Below are 21,421 nucleotides of genomic sequence, written 5' to 3' on the forward strand. Positions count from 1 at the left end.
AGCTGTTACGGATTGAAAGGAACAACTGGAACTTTTAATCACTAAGGAAACAGCTAAGAAACAAGAGATTTAAATGAAGTGGAAAGCTTTAAAATACATAAAGCATTAGAAGATATGCTAATAAAGGCTACCGCAAGAAAATGTTTATTAAACTAACACAAAACTGAATCATAATAATGAGTCAGTCCGCTAAAAATGGTCTAGTGGCAAGCTACTTGGCTATCTGAATTAATGATGCAAAGTTCAAGAATATGAGCTGAGTTCATTTGGATACTCATAAGCAAGATCCCCTTTCCAATAACTGCTACGAATTTTTATTTTCTACTTAAAACAGTGGGATATATAATCTTCTTTTAGAAGTAGGAAACAAAGACTTCTACTTAGGTACTATAATTATAGATTTTTTTGGGAAAAAAAAACCTTTAAAATAATAATATCCCCCCATCATGATTGAAAATAAATGCAGAGAAACTGCTATTTTCTAAGACATCCCAAATTATCGGTATTTTTAAGTGGAAAAACTATAATTAGTATTGAATTAAATTATGAAATTATTTAATTTGTTCACACCCTGCCTTGCTCTACAAAGGATTTGATGTGGCAAACAATAATAATAAGACAAGAAATAAAAAAGTTAAAAGTCGGCCCTAGGGAAAGAAAAAATCTACACACATACAGTATGATCACTAAAGCTATTCTGTGTTTTGTGTTGCTCTTTCATTAAATAAAAATTAAAAAAATAGAACAGATGTATTGTAACCCCATGAGAACAATGTAATCAATAGAACACAGCAAAATCAGGACGAAGTGCTACATCCCTGGTATAATTTGAAAAACAGGCTTTATACACACACAAAAAAAGTATATGACTAGAATCATAATTTAAGTTGTTGATTATAATAGAACACACCATATTAATTATGGGATGCAGAAAGTGTGACTTGAAAAAAAATTGATCTTTTGTTTACATACAAATAGCATCATATACTTCTTCACGAAATATTTTATTACAAAGTTATATTTTCACGTTTTTAAAAACTCAGTGGGGCTGTAAAAATACTGTAATTTCAAAGGTTGGTATTCTTAAACATGCTCAAAAGAACATAAGCTCCATAAAGACAGGGATTTGGGGGAGGTTTGTTTTGCTCAATGCTATAGCCACAGGGCCTCACGGGTGCTCCATAAATATTTGTTGAGTGAATCAATGAATGCCCCCAGATCAGGAAATTATGTATTTTTAAACTTCAAGGTCTCCATCCATCAGTAAAAGTTTTTTCCCTTATTTTACATCACGGTGAAGTCAATAGTACTGTCAGCTGCTAAAACAACAGCTGAGAGGAGAGCTCATTGACTCTCTTTCCATTTATAGAGGCCACTAAAGGTTTTAACACACTAGAAAAAACCAACAGCTGCTCCCTTGTTTAAACAATAAATGACTCATTTCTCTTTACACATAACACCTAACATCTGAAAAGATTAATGAGTCAGATGCAAACAGTGTTTTGACGTTTGAGATTATTCCTTACTAATTGGCAATTTTATAGTCTGTTTTGCTTGAAAAACTATTGAAACAATATTCCTAGCTGCATTTTTTTGACCTGTACACATTTTTCAAGCAACATTTTCCCCCTAATATAGGTTATTATAACCCCATCCCTTAAAAATGTAAAAATCCTTTCCTATTTAAATGAAGAAACCAATTTATAGCTTTTGTTCATTGATCTTTATTAAACTCAGGTTAGCCCTTGATTGTACTATGTATCTACGGTTGTACATACAGTTGGCATCTTATTCTAAATGATTTTACACACTCACTTTTTTCACTCTAGAAAAAGAGGGCTAATTTTAATGTTTTGACAAAAGTTCCTTACAAAGTTTCTTTATACTGAAGCAGTGGCAAAAAACCCTTACGCAAGAGAGGTCACCAAATCTTACCTGACCAAGAAATCAGAAAATAATATCATATTTTTGAAAACTTCAAAGAAGTTTCAATGAATGCAAACAAAGAGCAAGTCAACAAATAAACTATTTATTTACAAACTATTTAAAACTATTTCCTTAGAAAATAAATGTATTCTTGCCAAAATGATATTGAAATTATTTCCAAAATAGTGCCCAAAACTTTACATAGGGGTTGATATCCTCCAAAGTTAGCTAAAATTTTTAGTTTTTACATAAATGGTTACCTAAAAATGACAAGCTTAAGGTTTATAATTTATATGAGAGTTGGCTTACTTTTGGAGCTATGTGATAAATATATTTAAACCAGATTTTTATAATTAAAAAAGCAGCATTTTGATTACTCCATAAGAATAGTCTTATGCTTTTAGATAATACTTTCAAAGCATTTAATGGTGCTGCATAAATTCTTTATTAAACTCAACATGATACAGTCTTTTAATATCCACAGACTAATAATTTACAAGTATTAGTTACAAAATAAACATATTTACAACAAACCAGATACATTTTGATTACAATTTCAAATATAATTTTTAGAAGATTGGCAATAAAATCTTCGACAAATGAGTTTTTCCTTAATCATTAAAAAACTCTCTGAAAAGCTTTTTCTGTAAATGTAAAAACTATGCCATGCCTTATAGCAGGCGACTAGTATCTTTAATCTTGAGATATCTTTAAATAGAAACCCAGCTCAAATCACGATCAACTCATTACTTCCCAAAGTCCCTGTAGGGTGAATCCATCCTTCAATTTCTCTATTGCAAGCCCCAGTTCTTCTGAAAACACAGGTTCACGATCTTGTTGCTTTTTGGGAGATAAGAGGATCATATTGGAATAGAGAAGGTGGGCAAGGAAGAGGAAGAAAAACAAAAAATAGGTTTCACATAAGTTTGTGAATACTAAATACTGGAATATAGAAAATTTTTTTCATATACTATAGGTAAAATATCCTTACCTTATTGCCATCAGCAAAATAAGCCTATAAGACAAGGAAAATTATATTTCACATACTTGATGTATAATAGGTTAATAGGCCAAGGAACAGGTAATTAATTTACAGAACAATTCTGTAACTAACTATTTTATATTCTGTTACTGTGTGTCTAATGGTTTTCTCACCTATCTTTACAATGCTAGTAGCAGAATTCACTTCTTCTGTCAATCATTATTTATGTCTTCAAGAGTTATGCTTTAAGCGCTAAAAATGTGCTTTGTAATTGGTGTATAATTAGCATTGTTAACTTGAAAGGAGATAAAAGAATGACTAAGCAGCTATAAAATTTCACCCCTACTTTTGGTTTAGAAGATGCTGGCAAAACAAAACAAAGCGATCAGTGCTTCAATGTGTCAGCAAATGCATACTGAGGCAGTAGTAGTTTATTATTAACTATCTTATACTTATTTCACACTTTGCTTAAAAACTTTCATTCCCAGAGAGATAGTCTAGTCAGATTCATAGACCACAGTACATAGAAAGCATTATTATTATTTTGGCTATTAATTAAATAATACAAATTTGGAAACAAGAAAGTTTACTGTTCAAATAGAAATCCAATTTAAGATGATATACCTATAAACTGAAAGGAGGGAGGTCCATCTCATAAAGGTTGCTTATGGAAAGTATATAGACTTTAAATTAATTAAATTAACTATATTTAATATATTCTGTTATCTTAAAGTATGAAAAAACTTTTCACATATCTGAAATCCTCTGAATAAGTATGTTCTCAAACTATTTCCCAGTTTGGTAATTTAAAAGTATTTTCACACACACAAAAACATCCCTAACCTGAAAAAAAAACTACTCTCCAACTCATGTTTAAGACATTCTAAAAAGTCTCAAGTTCCATGATATTTTACACACTTAAACCATTATTTAATTAAACATGACTCAGATTTAAAAAAAAATCACAAGAAATTTAGTAGCTCTTCTTTGTGATGCTCACCACAAAAGCATCTGTGTGATCATCCGAGTCTATTTCTACATCATCTTGAATTTGTTCAACTGTCAGAGCTTCAAGGGACTGTGGCTGAAAATCAGTAGATGTTAAAAAAAGAAAAAGAAAAAGAAAAAGAAAATCAGTTAAATCAGATGTTAAAATGTATCAGAGACAATATTAATCAAATAAATAATTTTAGTAAAATGTGCTGTGAGAATTGTAAATACCTGTAAAAGGATATCACAGTTACCAACCACTCAAGTCTTACAAAAATCACTATATAATTTATATTCTATTAAAACTAACATGAATAATGAAATGAGTCAGTTAAACCCAAGCTTTTAAATCTGAAGTCAATATCATCAAAAGATTTAAAATGACAAACTTAATATGATACTTAGAAATATCCATAAAGAAAAAAACTCTCATTGGATTTTATCTGATTTTCTGATAGTTAAAAACTATCTGATAGTTTAAGTTTAACAAAAACTAACTTTTGTATAATAGCAAGTTTTAAATTTTCCTCAAAATAGTCATTAAATAGAATTTGTGAAAAAAGAAATTTGTGAAAAAGAAGAACTAAGATTTGTATGGAATATTCTAAATGTAAAGCAGAATAAATATAGTACTGATATCTATTAATTCATTTTTCAAATATTTGAATATCTTCAGTGTATGAGGTACCATACTGGTACTACCAAAGGTTTAAAGTCTCTGCCCTTACCACAAAAGGTGTGTAATCTAGTGGGAATGAAGGATAAAACACAATTATAAATAACTAAATATCAGGTTGAACTGTATGAAATTGCCATTTTAGTAAAAAATGGTCAAATATTAATATCATATAGTTCAACCTACAAAAAATAGCTATAACAAATGCAATATCTATTATAATAGAAGAGTTTGGAGACAGCACAACTTCTGGCTTGTGCATGCCAGAAACTTTCATGAAGAAAAGGCTGGCATGTGATCTAGGGCTTTTAGGATGAGGATGATTTTCATAGGTGGGATTAGTGGAAAGGGTATTCCTGACAGAGGGGATCAGTAACAGCAAAGGTGAGAAACCACAGGATATGGCCGAAGAAGATGAATAATCCAATATGGTCAAGATATGAGAGTCCCACGAGACAGAAGGAGCTACGCAGGATATTGTACTGGACAATGCCAAGGAGTATCACTCACACTGGAGTCTATGTGAACAATGTTCCCTAGAGCTGGGCAGTGCACAGCCTACAGAACCAGACACTGTGGCTGTGCAGATAAGGTGGGAAAGGTAGACTGAAGTTTACTGAAATTTTTTAATACCAGCTCAGAGAATGTGGACTATTTATAGGTAATTGGTGGGGTAAAGTTGATGGTAGAAGTGTACCGCTGACAAGAGGTGACCTGATCCCCTAGTCCGAGGACAGCTGGTGTTTCAACCATGTTCAGAGCTGCGTGACTGCGTACAAGTAAATTAACCTATCTAAGCCTCAGTCTCCTTAACTGTGAGATAGGGCTAATAATAATGATGATGATACACTTCACAGTGTTTTTAGGAGGATTAAACGAGATGAGGCATATAAAGCTCTTAGAGCAGTGAACAGCAAAGAGTAGGCATTCAACATAGCCATTCAACAACTATGAATATTCACTAAGAGCCTATTATGTGCTAGTTTTGATTGCTGGAGATATAATGATTAAAGAAAATAGACAAAAATCCCTGACTTCATGGAGATTATTTATAGTGAAGGAGACTGATTAGTGTTACCGAAAGTAAAGCAAGCAAGCAAGCAAGTGAGCAAACAAACAAGCAGAATAAGGGATAAAAAAGTGACAGGGGTTGGTGTTTTAGATGGATAGTCCAAAGACCTCCCTGAAGAAGTGGCTTTGGAGTAAGGACTTATGTGTGGTGACAAAGCAAGCTACTATGCCTGGTTATTATTATGTACTGAGGGCCAAAGAAGGGGAAAAGAAGAGAAATGAAAGGTAGAGACAGAATGGGTAGGAGAGCTAACATATTGTTCCCCATGTGCCAGCCACTTTACAGACATGATCAACAACTTTGTAAGAGAGATTACCTTCATTTCATAATGTGAAAACTGAAGCTCAAATTTGCCTAGGATCACAAATAAATGGTGAAATTGGGATTGAAGTCAGGTTTGTCAGGTTCCAAGGACCATGCTTGTTCTACAACATTATTCTACAAGCAAAAGTAGCAAAGGAAACTGCAGTTTGAATGGAAAGAAAGGGATAGGAACAGGGGAGAGACTGCTACAACTGACTGAATGTGTAAAGTAAGATAATGGGAAAAATAAAAAAGGAAAACCCCAGAGTTTTGAGCACATCTGACTTTGACAATGTTAAAAATAAATAAGTAGTGAATAAATAAATAGATAAATCAGCAAGATACTGCTTTTGAGAATAATGACAAGATTTTAGGAATACCAAGTTTGAGATACTCAACCATGTCCTAGTGTATCTTACTGACTTGGAAAATTATTAATTAAATTACTATGATAAACTTTTAAATGAGAAATTCAATTCATGTTATTTGGAATGCTCATCTATGTGAAAATATTCAAGAAATATTTGGAACCCTGGTAAGCTTAGAGAGTATGCCAAGATCAGAAAGATTTGGGAGTCATCTACAGAAGTACAACTTGAAGAAACTGGAGGAGGAGGTGATATTACTGAGGAATATACAGAGAAGGTAGAGTGAAAGGGAGAATGCTGAAAGAAGTGCAGGTTGGGAAGAAAGCAGAAAATGATGGTTAAGGAGATGAAATACTTAGAGTGTATGTACAATATGGTGTCAACAATCCAGAGACAAGTTTCAGCTGGAAGGGGAAAGGTATATGGAATTTGACAGGGAGACAAACAAATTAAGTATATGGAGCACAGCGAGGTTGAAGTCAGAGGGTATGAATTTGTACTCAGCTGTCCAGTCCTACTTCTTGATCTTCCTGGTCACCTGCTGCAGTCCAAGAGCAGGAGGAGAGACAGATAATCTATGCGATATGTGATATGGCTCAACATGCTGAGTATCGGCAGGGACACTGATGAAAGAGTGGGTGGCAGGGACACCAGCAATAGAGCGCACGGTGAGGGCCCCAGCACAAGAACAGACAGCAAGGGAACGTGTGACAGAGCGCCTCTGGCAAGGGTACCACTGTCAGAGCAGACGGCGAGGAGTCTCTAATGGAGTGGCTGGTGAGGACAACAGTGAAACACCAGATGACAAGGGGCCCAGCTGCAGAGGCTGAAGAGTAAAGCCAAAAGACAGCTGATGTACCTGGAGAGCGGGATTGGTGCAGAAACCAGAAGTCGTGAGGAAAGCAAAGAGCAGACATGTGGGCATGATATTCAAAATTTTTCACAACTGACATGGAAGAGGATCTGATGAATAGGAACAGACACAGGCCAAATTAATGGAGCAGCCTCCTGGAGTTGCTATATTGTGGGTCATAGGGGGAAGAGAATGGTGTCTGTGAGGCCTGTAAGGTTTAACCAAATGCTAATGGCTGGCTGAAGTAAAATAAAAATAAAGCTGTCAGAGTGAGAGATTCAAGTCTCTACATCAGAAGAGCCTTGCATATGGGGACATCTTGGACAGGCTGCTACCTAGACGGGCAGGAATGAATGGTGAAGCAGGCAGGGAGAAAACAGGTGGTAGGCACAAATTAGCATTGGCCATACTCACTGAGCAGAGCCTGTATATTCATCATTTTAAACATAGCTTAAAATTAAATTGTACACAATGTGTGTATATCTGAATTTTATAGATTGTGTAAAGGCAATTGAGCAAACTCTGTATATCACACACTGAACAAATTACCTTTTCTTCCATCTCATAATCCACTCCAAATATAGGACTGGCAGAATAGACTTTGTGAAGTGAATTAATTTCCTTAACTGATTCTTGTAGTTTTTCCACAGGATCTATTTTAAAGCCAAGAACATATCCTCCGCTCTATAAGAGAAAATAATGAAAAAATGAAAAGCCTGAGGAACAGTATTTACAGTATATGATAAACTACAGCTCTAACTGTCCTTATTTCAGAGCACAATATGTAGGCTGATTTTTTAAAATTAAATTTTTTATTATGAAAACTTCCAGCATATACAAAAATAGAAGAGTACAATAAATGTCCATGTAGCCATCAACCAGCTTCAACAAGTAACAACATATGGCCAACTCTGTTCCATATGTAACCTCCCCATCCCCTAAATCTCCTCCCCTCACCCACTCAGGATTATTTTGAAATATATCCAGATATCACATAATTTAATCTGTAAGTATCAAAGCTAATATTTCAGAGATTAAAAAAAATACGCCATAGATTGTGAAGGCCAAGGGAAATGAGATTTTCCTGAGCTAGACATTTAAAAGGAATAGACTATATATTAAAATAAAAAAGGGAATGGCATACCTGAGGCTATCTCCTTGAAGAATTAGGAAAGAAACTTGCCCATGACAGTTTGTTGGAGAAGAAGTGTTAAAAAATTAAGTACCCGTATGGTGATGGTTGAGAGCATACACTTTTGTGTTCAAATCCTGGTTTTACAACACTACATATGATGTATGGTTTACATCATACAACTTGCTGTATGATGCTGGGCAAAGGAGTGAGTAGACATTCGTATTTAAATTTAGAATTTAGAAGAGAAAAATCTTTTTAAAAAAAATTTATAAAAACAAATAAATGCAAAAACCAGCCACAACGGGGCATAGCAGTTTATAATTTGATACAGTATAATCTGAGTTTGATGGTATAAAATCTCAAATAGGGTGTGTTTATCTGTATATACCTGTGTTGCTCAAAGACAGTCTTGTGAATCAGTCAGACCTGGAATCAAAACCTAGCCCTATCACTTACTGTTATTAGACCATGGGCAAGGTTTCTAACTTCTCCAAGTCTCAGTTTCCTTGAATATAAAATGGGGAAAAAATAGTAACTGTATCATAGGGTTGTGTAAAGATTGAAATAATGTCATGACTGTAATCATAATTAATATGTCTGCCCAAAAGAGAAATATAAGCAGGATTCTTCCCATGGGGACAATTACTATATGACTTCAAACTCAAACTCTTCATATAATCTCATGTTACAGCTAATACTCTTCTTGGATATAAACTGGTTACTATAAAAATAAAACTAAAAATATAGACTGTCACATAGTTTTTAAAATATATTAAAGATTAATAAAAATATAAAGTATCTTACCTGCTGGGAGCTTTCTATGACAAGAGCTAAACCAAATTTTGAATCTCTAATCTTTATTGACCGCTAGATATAAAACGAAAAAGAAAAAAAATGCTCGTTTTTATTATCTGATAGTAGTGACACTTTAACACATTTTTCAACTTTTACACAGTAACTACATTTTTTTTTTTTTGTAACTACTGTTCATAGTCCAAAGAACAGAACTCTTCCTCTTTCCTTTTTCCTTACACTCCTATAGAGATCAAGTAAATGAAAATTTTCATACTGGAAATAGGTGGCAAATTTGTAAGGCAACACAAAGATGACATCTCTGAAATATGTACAAAATTCTGACTTAAATGTCCCCTGCTTCAGGGAGTCCACAACTTTTCTGAATATTTTAAACCAAAGCCCAGCAATCCTTTAGTTATGGAGAGCCAGTGTCTTTTGTGACTCCTAAGGCTGGGTTAGTTTTTAAAAGTCCCATGTGCCTATATACAATGGAATATTACTCAGCCGTAAAAAGAAATGAAATTGAGTTATTTCTAGTGAGGTGGATGGACCTAGAATCTGTCATACAGAGTGAAGTAAGTCAGAAAGAGAAAAACAAATACCATATGCTAACATATATATATGGAATCTAAAAAAAAAAAAAAAGGTTCTGAAGAACCTAAGGGCAGGACAGGAATAAAGACACAGACGTAGAGAATGGACTTGAGGACAAAGGGAGGGGGAAGGGTAAGCTGGGGCAAAGTGAGAGAGTGGCATGGACATATATACACTACCAACTGTAAAATAGCTAGTGGGAAGCAGCCACATAGCACAGGGAGAGCAGCTCGGTGCTCTGTGTCCACCCAGAGGGGTGGGATAGGGAGGGTGGGAGGGAGACGCAAGAGGGAGGGGATATGGGGATATATGTGTACGTAGAGCTGATTCACTTTGTTATACAGCAGAAACTAACACAACAATGTAAAGCAATTATACTCCAATAAAGATGTTAAAAAAAACTGTTGCATGTGCCTTCTGTTTCTTACACAATAAATGACTAAATTCTGAAAGAACCTCCACTGCATTTATTGAAAAAAAAAAGTATGGGCATTCATCACTGGGCATCAAAGAAGGCTAAGATAGGTCAAATATAATTAACTCAACTGGTAAGTGTGACATGAGGGTGAAGCTTGGCTAGTGGATGAGCAGTGACACCAGTGGCCTGGGAGAAGGGTAGAGGGGTAGAAGCATGACATGCAGGACCTGTAGAAAGTGAAACAAAACGTACTTGCTGGCAGGGTTAGAGAGAACCATGGAGGATCTAACATTATAACCAGCAGACCAAAAGTCCAAGAAGGATAATAATCTGTGGTAGGTGATGGTGTATCATACTTCCAGACAGGTGGGCATTGGAAGTTGAGAAAAAGAGAGGAAGAGAGACACAGACAGACGACAGACAGCCTAAATGGTAACTGTTATGAAAACCTGGGCTTCCATCTAGACTACTTCACACCCTGCCAGGAGTACGCACAGTCCTGGTTAAGAACTACAGAACCCTGGCATCCTGCTTGTGAATAGGTAATCTAACCAGGTAACTGTGGATGACACAGGCTGGTAAGATGGAAACTGGCAAGAAGATACATATATAAATATACATCTATAGGAAGGGAGTCAGGACAATGGCTGAGGCCCAGAGCTGAAGTTAGAACATGACTGCCCCAGTGACAGATTGTGATGATATCGGATTGCAAGTTGTTTGGGCCAGGCTGAATTCATTCCAGAATCCGTATTTGGCAATGGTATTCTTAAATAACGGAAAGTATCCTACTTGAAGAACAGAAATCACAAGGTTGTTTACTACTCAGTAATTATTCAGCATAATAGACATTGATATGTAAATGCAATATAAAACAGCAACAAACAGTACAAATATCAATTTATCAAATACCTATGTAGACTCTGTCACATATTTCCAGCTATGCTTATAAATTCTCGTATTTCTTTAGATGGCCAGAAATAATTTTTTTCCTATCAGATCCTATGATTTTCTGTTTAATGTGTTGCTTTCCTCCACCAGACTGAAAGCTGCTTAAAGGCAGAAACTGCGTACTGGTTCATGAGTTTCATCACTGAGCACAGAGTAGGTGCTCAGTATTTGGCAAATGAATGGTCAAATATTTTAAAGTAACTCAGGAATCAAACAATTTAGCAGAAGATAGACTTGGGAATATTTTGCAAAGAATCATCTTTCTCATAGGTTAAGAGGTCTCTTTAAAAAATGACATTTTCCAGATATCACATACATTGTATCTAATACTCAATAAATATTTATTAATGAAACTATTTAGTCTTAAGACTACTTATATTCTATAATAAGGGTGATTATCATAGGATAACCTCACAGGATTCTCATTAACTATTTTTATGTTCCATCTAATTTGCACTAGAGTCCAATAAGTAGGGTTTTTTTTTTTAATATATAGGATGAAATTCTTCAGTTTATTGGAGTTTACTATTTGTTTCACCGAATCACATACTTACCATGAAAGCAGCAGCAGAGTAAAAAGAACCACCTTCATCTACCCCCAAAACAAACTGGTCTCAGGTGTAATTAGTTCTTATTCTAAATTTTAACAGCTTTAATTTAAGCTAAAACCATTATGACTAAAAACCATCTTGATTCCTTTCACTGAACTTGTAGTATGAATCCAGCTTATATACATGCTGTATCTGAATACAGTAAAAACTGTTCATTCACAGAATTAATGAATTCACTCTGGCTTTAAAAGGGTTTGAACAGAAAGTAGCAAGACAGCCATAAAGTATGTGGGTCAGTGAGCTGAAGCCATGCCAAAGGACCACTATATACTTGCCTCCTGGAAAGGTTATGGAAAACTTTAGTAGCTAAAAGCCCTTTGAATAAAATCTAAGAAAAATCACCTTAATCTGTATGACAACTATTAAAATTTTTAGAATCCAGTATATTTCTCTCTTAATAGCAAGTTGATAATGGTGCTGTTTCCCTTGAATGGAAGTACAATAGGGTCTTTTCTGATTATCAACATTTAAAAAGTATGCTCTCAGCTAAACTGTTGCCACTAGGGAGAGAGAAAACTCATCTAATCCCAAAAATCCTATTAACTGTTGAACAGAAATTATTTATTCTACATTAAAATAAGGTCATCAAAATGCATGCACTTACAATTTGCAGATATGGTATACTGACGTTAAAACTGTCATTCATATTTGCATGCCACACGATTCTCACATTGGTAATAAAAAAGGTTCCTAAATTTCCCTGTAAAAGAGAGTGATGAGAGAGGCATCAACAATCATGTCTGAATACTTACTCTTTATTTTCTAAACACGAGAATAATACCGATTCTCACAGCAGCATAAAATACCAGAATTGAGTATTATGAGGAGTAGTTATTCAGATGGGGAGCTGTCAATATCCTATAGAATATTTATCATAGTTTAAAACTAGAACTTTTCAAGTGCGCAAAGTTTATTTACAATTTAAGCTTATGATTCCATGTTTAGCAAGAGCTCTTCAATCAAATGCTACAGTTTTACCACACTGGTTATCAGTCGAATCTAGGTTGTAACACCCACAAAGGCTGGAAACTATTCTTAGTAAGAGACAAATTATTCTCTAGAAATTTATTTGTTTTTTATTCCAACTATTAGTCGCTTATATGTTTCCTCTGGTCATAATTTCAAGAGGAAATGAAAAGTTACAATCATGGATGTAGGAGTCACCAAATGAGTTATATGTTTAATTCCATAAAGACTGGATTAAAAGGATTCCGTGACTGTCCACCCTATGACTCTCCTCAATCAGCCTAAGTTATCATGATGTGGAGGGTAGTGTGGTATGGGGGAAGAACGTGGCTGTGGGACAGAATAGATGTGGAGGTCACTTAATTCTTTAAGGCCTGAGTTTTTCATCTGTAAGTGAATACAGACTGGACTAGATGACCTTCAAGGCCCATTCCAGCTCTAAGTCTACACATAACAAATGTTGATAAAAAGAGCATAAAACCATACAAATATGAAAATCAGAATATTATGTATATCAAGAGCTATGTTAATTAATTAAGAGCTCTAATGCTTATTTTAACAGTTAAATAAATATACAAACCCAATCATAAATGGAAAAATGATTACCAAGAAAGCACTGCCCCAAAAGGTTCATTAGTTCTTTGCATGGTACCTGATCACTGGATAAATTCCATACTCCATTGATTTTATCATATACATGTTCTCGTGGTAGTAATCTTAGTTGCTTATTTTGAATTAGCGCACTTCTCAATTTAAAATCACGATACATTTTAGAAGTTTCATATGCTCTATAAAAAAGAACAAAAGACTAATCCAAACTGAAAATGTGATTTTCTTAGATTATGTTTACTTATTTACAAAAATACACAGTTATATACTCAAATAGTTACTAAGGTACATCAAAAATTTTTTCTTCTCAATAAGTTTTGGTGATTATAGTCTTTTGTACTGTATTTGTCATTTCAGTGTAGTATTTACACATTTTATCTCAGTACCTATATTTTCGATGTCTAATTTTTTAAAAATTTATTTTATTTAATCTATTTTTGGCTGTGTTGGGTCTTTGTTGCTGCACGCGGGCTTTCTCTAGTTGAGGTGAGTGGGGGCTACTCTTCATTGCAGTGCGCGTGCTTCTCATTGCGGTGGCTTCTCTTGTTGCAGAGCATGGGCTCTAGGCGCGTGGGCTTCAGTAGTTATGGCATGTGGCTCAGTAGTTGTGGCTCACGGGCCCTAGAGCGCAGGCTCAGTAGTTGTAGTGCACGGGCTTAGTTGCTCCGTGGCATGTGGGATCTTCCCAGACCAGGGATCAAACCTGTGTCCCCTGCATTGGCAGGCAGATTCTTAACCACTGCACCACCAGGGAAGTCCCTAGATGTCTAATTTTTAAGGCAATGTATATAGTATGGCACAAATGAGAGGAAGCAGATTTTTTTTCTTTAAGCTGAAGAACAATGCTTGCAAAAACAGACATGGAAATTAATTTTTCTATCAAAAAGCTTCCCTTCATTTCTCTGTTTTAGTTAAAGGCACCATTATTCTTTTGATATAGATAAGACTGCAATTACTTTTCTCACTGAAACCTGAAAACATTATGCTCACATCTACCTTTATACAGAAAATTAGAATGAATCTGTACCAACTCCAAAAGGTACCCTAGGACAGTGTATGTATCTGTGTGTGTGTATGTATGTAATAAAATTCCTATAACTTTGTTTTCTTTCCATGTCTCCCTATTGATAAATACTAAAAACAGAAGAAAATTCTGATTAACTTTTGGTTAATTCTAATTTTAACTCCACAAAAATACAGGCTAATTTACCCTTTTCATAAAACTAAAGGGTTTGCTTTGCCTGAATAACTTTAGAAATCATTTATATAAATTATAATATGTATTGTTAAACTTCTGATTTTTACATTAATTAATCTTCTAATATATAAATTATGAAAGAGCAGGATTCGAGCATTTGACTATAAATCTTAATTTCCTTTAGGGTGGTAATCATCAATATTTACCAGTGGAAAAAATGGAAACTATTCATGTTATAAATTGTTTTGGAGGGAACACATAACATTTTTATACTGTTAAAGATAAGTAGCTTCCCTGTTCCCTTCATACTCCATTTCATATTACTTCTCTAAGTAAACGGAAATAAAAAGATAAGAATTAGGTATATGCCTAAGAGAGCTTAAAAAAATATGTTTTCACACAAAAACTTGTACACGAATGCTCACAGCAGCATTATTCCTAAAAGCTAAGAAGTGGAAACAACCCAAATGTCTATCAGCTGATGAGTGGATAAACAAAACATGTATCTATACAATGGAATCTTATTCAGCTATAAAAAGGAATGACGTACTGATATATGCTACAACATGTAGCATGCTTGAAAACATTACCTAAGTGAAAGAAGTCAGACATAAAATGCCACTATATTGTATGATTTCATTTATATGAAATGCTCAGAATAGGCAAATCCAGAGACAGAAAGTAAATCAGTGGTTGCCAGGGGACCACAGGGATGAGGGAAGGGAATGGGAAGTGACTACTATGGGGGTTTCTTTTTGGAGTGATGGAAATATTCTGGAATTGAGTAGTGGTGAATATACTAACACTACCAAACTGTAAACTTAAAAATGGTAAATTTTATGTTATGTGAGTTATATCTCCAAGAAAAGCAAACAATTATATAGATTAAAAAATCATCAACAAAATTAAAAAATAAAATAACAACTAGGAAAGAAATAAATTTGCAACATACATGACAGATAGAAGTAAAATTAAGAAATTTACAACAGAAAACTATACATAGCCAACGAATACGAAAACTTTCAACATCACTAGTAATAAAAGAAATTCAAATTAAAACAATGGTATATATACATACTATATATATCTGTGTGTATAAATTTTTGTGTGTGTAGTTTTTTTTTTTTTTTTTTGGCCTGTCATCTTAGCCAAACTTTTAAAAAAATCATAGTACTTAGGGCTGGTTAAAAAAAAAAAAAAAAAAAGAGCTGGGGTAGTAAAAAGAGAATAATTAAGAAAACAAAAAATCAAAACAACCACAAAACAACAAAACTCTTTAGAGAAATTACCCAATCATGCCTTCTATTGTTAGAAAAATAACCTTAATTCCTTAACTGAATTGTTCAACTTGGTTATCTACATTGAACAAATTCTCTATTTCATTTTTAACTACCTTGGTAGCTAATTTAATAGACTCTTCAGCAGTTTTATGTGTTTTATAAATACCTTCAAAGTGTTTATTAAATGGTAATGCAACATGTTCTATGTATCTTCAGGATGTTTACAATAGACCTTGGAGGAAGACAGCACCACATGTTGAAATTTTACCCTCTAAACCTTTATATCATAGAATTACCTTAAAATTCAATAATCTATAAAGTATTACCATACCTGTGTACTGCAATCACAGAAGTAAAAAGTCTAGGACTTCCAGGAACCAAATTTGTAAATATAAACTCAAAACGAGTACTGTTACATTTTGTTAGTATATAAAGAGCTTCAGTTTGGCCTCGTAATTTCTGTAAAGACAAATTTATTTAAAACTTCAGATTTTAAGAGCAATTTCTCATTTATAGAGAAAACAAACATCAACCTCAAATATCTACTGTTTCTTTACTATATATATATATCAATAAGATTTTTCAGACTTACAGAATTAGCAGTCCTTGTTGTAATATTCAATATGCAGTTGTAACCAATAGCTAAAATTTAAAAGCAAAGAATTTAAAGACCATGATACAATAAATTGAGGGAAAAACTATATATACATAACTTTTAAGTTTAAAAAATTAAATATATATAAAAATACAATTAAAAATTTTTAATGAAATATCTACAAATTTAAGTTAAATAATTAAAAGGACTAGAAAGTTAATTCTGCCTCTTTTGAACAAAAATATTCACAACATAGGGAAAAAGGAGGTTTGCTTCTCTAAAACCTATACAGTATTATTTACTAAAAATCTTAGCACCACAACATCAAGAGAAAAAGTCTAGCTGGAAAATCTACAATACCTTTAAAAAACAAATGAAACAAAATTTAACACAATGAAAGGTTGTACTTTTATTAGAATTTAATCTCCCTTCTTTGATATTACTTGAAACAGGTTATAGCAAGTTTCAAAGTAAAGTAAAAAATGAAACCAAAAATCATTCAGTGTAAAAGCACTAATCTTGTATATGTCCAAGAGACAAAATGGACAGACCGAAAAAAACATTCCTTTTGCATTATGATGCAGTCTGTGGTTAGTCTGAGATTTCTTAAGTTTTATCAATTAAAGTTTTTCACATATTTCATAGTATAGCTTTTTTTGGTGTCAAGAGCCATTGTGCAAGTTTACTTGACAAATTATTTGTTTTCTTTCATGCTAACAAAGATACTTACAAAGATTGACTCTGGGTAATGCCAAAGAGTGCCAGATAATTCTTAAATTTGTTACTAAGAGTCTACCTAAAAGTAAACAAACAGAAAAATAAGTTACCTTAAGTAAGGACCCATTTTTGCAGTATAGAATGAGATGGGCATGAAACTTCTGGCCCAGTACCAACAGCAACACCCACAGATGTTTTTCATACATTTATTAATTGAAAATACTTATTGCGCATATCCATTCTAGGTAAGGTATACAATGTGTGATTCAGAATCCCAGAGAAACAAAATCTGATAGTTACAGGAAAAATACAGGTATTCACTGCCAACACCTTGGTTTGACTCAACTGACAGAGGAGAAAACTCTGTACTGTTTTTTTTTTTCTCAATAGAAGCTGTTCTGGGGGTCCCAGTAGGTTATATGTGTCCAACTGAGTATGAGTACAGGACAGTATAATTACTAAGTCATTCAGTGAAATCACACTTCTCAAAGAACTCTCATATATATATGAATCCCTGCCATTTGAGCACTCTCTTAGCAGTTCTCATTTAAATGAGCCATATACTCATGTACCCAGTTTTTTTGCTGTGAGCAAACTTTTTCCTCATATGAAGTCATGTCTAGGCTGAAGTCTGTTTAAGGCTTATGCTTTTCATTCTTAGCCTCAAACTGATGTTCTTACACTGAAATATGTACCAAGTTAGATAAACTTCATTTCTCAAAGTATGTCGTATGAAATAGTAGTCCCTATAGATGCTCCAAGAAAAAAAAAAAAGTCAAGTAAATCTGTGCATGGTAAACGATGTGTCTTAGAAATTTGTAATACAATTAGCATATGAGGATAGTTTTTAAATATCTTGAACTAATAAAACTCTCTTGACTTTGTTTAACACATTTCTTCAGCAAATTATAACCATGGAATTCTTTTGATGAGTAATCTATAGCCATGTCATACTCCTTCCTCCCTGAAAAAACCCCTAGAATATCTAAAATCAGAGAAACTAAGCCTGTGTGAACGCTGGAGTGAGATGGGATAGGAGGTTCTAAAAACAAAGGAAGGCGTTCTCAAGAGAAACTGTGGAACATTACATGGTATGTTTGACAAATAGTAAGTTACCCAGCATGGCTAGAGTGTAAAGTTCCCACAAGATCACAGAGGACTAGACCTGCATCTATCAGTCAGGGTCAAACAGAAAAGAGATGGCTCACTTAAATTAGGATAACTGGGGTTTATTTACAGAAGGACTTATTACAATAGTATGGGGTGGGGCATCAGGAACCATAATTGACATATAATGCTGTTTCATATCTTATTCTCCAACTAATATAACATTTGTAATTTAAACCATAAATATAAAATACATTAGAAATATACTCACCTCTATCCCCATTATTTCCTTTGGTGTCTTCAATTGAATCTAAACAATCAATAAGGACTTCTCCAGGTCTTGTTTTCATTTGTCTAAAATAAATATAAAGGCTTTAATTTTTTAGCTACAACTACACCTGCTTACCATCTAGTGAGGGAGAGAAAAGACATATGCATATAAAACGGACAAAAGTATAAATAATACAGTACCAAATGCTCAGGCATTTGAAAATAAGGTTTTCAAGAACTTAAAGAACCTGGAGATCAAGTGGGGCCTGGAGTGACCAGGGACATGGAGAGAAGTCAGAACTAAAGGAGAGGTAGGATTTGAAGAAATAAAAGAGAGAGAGGAGAATCTATGATTAAAGACCAGAAATAAGAAATGATAAGAGAATGTGGGAAGACTGGCCTGGCTGGGGAAGAAGATACATGTTGAGAGGTAGTGAAAAGTATAGTAGGATAGGTAAGAAGGAACCAGATTATGGATAACTTAGAATGTCAGTCAGATAGATATGGGTTTTTTCCTGTGGACAGTGGAGAAGCCCCAGAGGTTTCTGAGTGGAGCAAAGGAGTCACGCAGTTATGGAAGGGACAGATTAAAGCAAAGCAACATTAGGACTTGGTAAACAATCAGATAAAGGAGACAAAAGGAAATAAAGAATGAAGAATAGGTTGCTGACTGATAGAATGCAATCTAGAGTGCCAAAAAAAAAAAAAAAAAAGAAAAGAAAAGAAAAATGTAGCAGAATATGTGGTAGAGCCTTCTAACACATTCTCAATAAAGCCAACTCAATTACCTACTGGAAATACAGACATGATCATACACTTCCCTGTTTAAAAGCCATATTACTCCACTGCCTAGAAGATGAAGTCCAAAATCCTCAACTGAATATTTCACAATCTGGCTAATCAACCTTTCTATTTGCACCTCCTTTCTCTACCTGCCAGACCCTGCTTCTAGCCAATGAGATTTATACCTCTAAGACTCTGCATCTATTTGTTTTTTTTCTTTTCTTCCTTTTCTTTTTTCTGGAATACTCTCCTCCTGTATACCCTAGCAAGGCCCTGACCATTCATCAGGGCTCAATTCAAATATTATTTTTTCTTTGAAGCCTTCCCTAGGAAGAATGAACTTTTCTGTTTCTATGGTCCTCCAGCTTTTTGTTCATTTTTTCCATGACCGTGTTTACCACATTTTTTATAGTTAGTTGTCTATATCTATCTCCTGCAGTAGAACAGGGGTGGGGTGGGGTGGGGAAGGGTGTCATTTCCTATTATTTTTGTATCTTTAGCTATCAGCACAGTCACCAGTACATAGTAAGCATCTGATAAATGTTTAATAAACTGAAAATGTTCATGAAATGGATCTTTGCTTAAGAACCCTCCAAGAATAACAGGAAAAGTCAAAGAATGTGTGCAATATGTAACCGTTGTTTATAACTTTATAAATTCCCTTCCCTCACAACGCCTTAAAGGATCCAAGACCATGTTAGTATTACATACCTAGCCACAGCTAAGCCTGGGAAATTAATATTTCATTTTTTCCACCAAAGAAAGTTCTGTTCATAATAAAGAATCATGCGAATTGGCTAAGAAGCTCCAAACCATTAACCCAAGAACCTTAGCTTTACTGTTTTCCAACACTTGCTATCCCAATGGGCACTTTTTTTCTGGACTGCCGGCAGGACGTTTCTAACTATTCTCTTTAAAACATGAAAATTTCCAAAAACAGGGCTTCTGTTTGAGAGGCTCCAAAAGAGGGTTCCTTCTTCCTGTTGGTGATTTAGATGAATAACTAGAAATGAAGCTTACCACGGAATTAAAGTCTGCATGGTCAGGGATTTTGGAGAATGCTTACTCTCACTTCCCTCGGAGACTCAAGCTTTAGAACGGTGAAGTCATTTTTTTTTCTCAGGGCCCACAATGTGTGTCCTTATTCTAGACCTAGTTTCCGAACCCTCGTTTCCAGAGTCCCTGCTCCACGTTCCTTTCACCCTACGAAACTGGCACCGCAAGCTCACTGGTGTGTACTGGACGCCCAAGCCCAAGGTGGTCCCTGCCGTGTTTGGGCTCAGCTTCCGACAGGTCCCCCGGGCCGAGACGGGACCGGGGATCGTAAGCGACCGAAACTGCGTACAATCTAGACGCGCTCCGGCTGTGGCGCCTGGGGAGGGCCGCAGGGCCCCGGCCAGTCTGGGGTCTCCTGAGGTGAGGACAGCAGGCGCCAACCTCCTCCCACCCTCGCGAGGGTCTTAGGCTCCGCCCGCGGGTCGGGAAATCGCGGCGCGGCGCCCTCTACAGGCTCCCGGCCACTGGGGAATCTTGGCGACTCACTGCGAGGACACGTCGAAGCGGACATCCCGGTCCTCCCAAAGCGCATCCAGCACCGACATGGTGACGGCGGCGGGGGAGGCCTAACGGCGTCTCGCCGGCTCCAAGACAACGGGCCGCCTCTGGCACGACGTCTACGGCGGGCGCCGAGACCCAAAGTTCCTCAACGTAATGTGCGCGCTTTCCCGGCCCTGTGGTGTAGTTAAGCGGATTTGAGGCTGCAGGCAGGTTTCCGTGCCTCAGAGAAGCCGAGCTGGCCCCGGCGCAGGAGCGGCTGCTTGACTTCTGAGTGACCTTCCGCACCTCCAGACTCGCCTCCTTAAGCCGTTCCTCCCCGCCTACCCCCTTCCATTCCTCTCCCACTGTCAGGAAACTTAGACTTAGGGACTTCCCAGGCGGTTCACTGGTTAGGACTCTGCGGTTCCACTACTGGTGGCCTCGGTTCCATCCCTGGTGGGCCAGCTAAGATCCCGCAAGCCGCTTGGTGCGGTCTGAAAAAAGAAAGAGAGAAATGTAGACTTAAAACTCGAAATTCCTCGTCTGGCCCTGCCTCCTCCGGCCCAGCCCACCTCATGCCGTCCTCGCGCTTTCTGCTTGCTCTCCAACCAGGCAGGGCTCAGCGCCTTTGGAGGGCGCCCCCTTTCTCTGTCTGGAACTCTGGTTCTCCAGATCTCTACCTGGCC

The 21,421-nt window shown here is 35.7% G+C and overlaps 1 protein-coding gene across 3 annotated transcripts; it reads right to left on the minus strand.

The window, feature by feature from the left end:
* Positions 1-2,347: 2,347 nt before the first annotated feature.
* BBS5 (Bardet-Biedl syndrome 5) lies at positions 2,348-21,413 on the minus strand. 3 transcript variants are annotated; one of them, XM_082396122.1, is made up of 13 exons: positions 21,308-21,413; positions 20,742-21,229; positions 18,418-18,500; positions 17,053-17,118; positions 16,320-16,369; positions 16,059-16,186; positions 13,293-13,428; positions 12,279-12,374; positions 9,110-9,172; positions 7,720-7,854; positions 3,909-3,992; positions 2,918-2,941; positions 2,348-2,766 (listed from the first exon to the last, which is right to left on the minus strand). In XM_082396122.1, exons 2-13 carry the CDS (start codon positions 20,798-20,800, stop codon positions 2,665-2,667), a joined length of 1,026 nt encoding a protein of 341 aa, XP_082252248.1. In that variant the 5' UTR covers positions 20,801-21,229; positions 21,308-21,413; the 3' UTR covers positions 2,348-2,664. The 3 variants fall into 3 exon arrangements, with proteins under 3 accessions (XP_082252248.1, XP_082252249.1, XP_082252250.1); XM_082396123.1 differs by lacking the exons at positions 20,742-21,229; positions 21,308-21,413 and adding an exon at positions 20,220-20,663; XM_082396124.1 differs by lacking the exons at positions 20,742-21,229; positions 21,308-21,413 and adding an exon at positions 19,385-20,163.
* Between the last annotated feature and the right edge of the window lie 8 nt (positions 21,414-21,421).

This window comes from Balaenoptera borealis, assembly GCF_965194805.1.
Source record: "Balaenoptera borealis genome assembly, chromosome: 6".
In the NCBI taxonomy this organism is placed as follows: domain Eukaryota; kingdom Metazoa; phylum Chordata; class Mammalia; order Artiodactyla; family Balaenopteridae; genus Balaenoptera; species Balaenoptera borealis.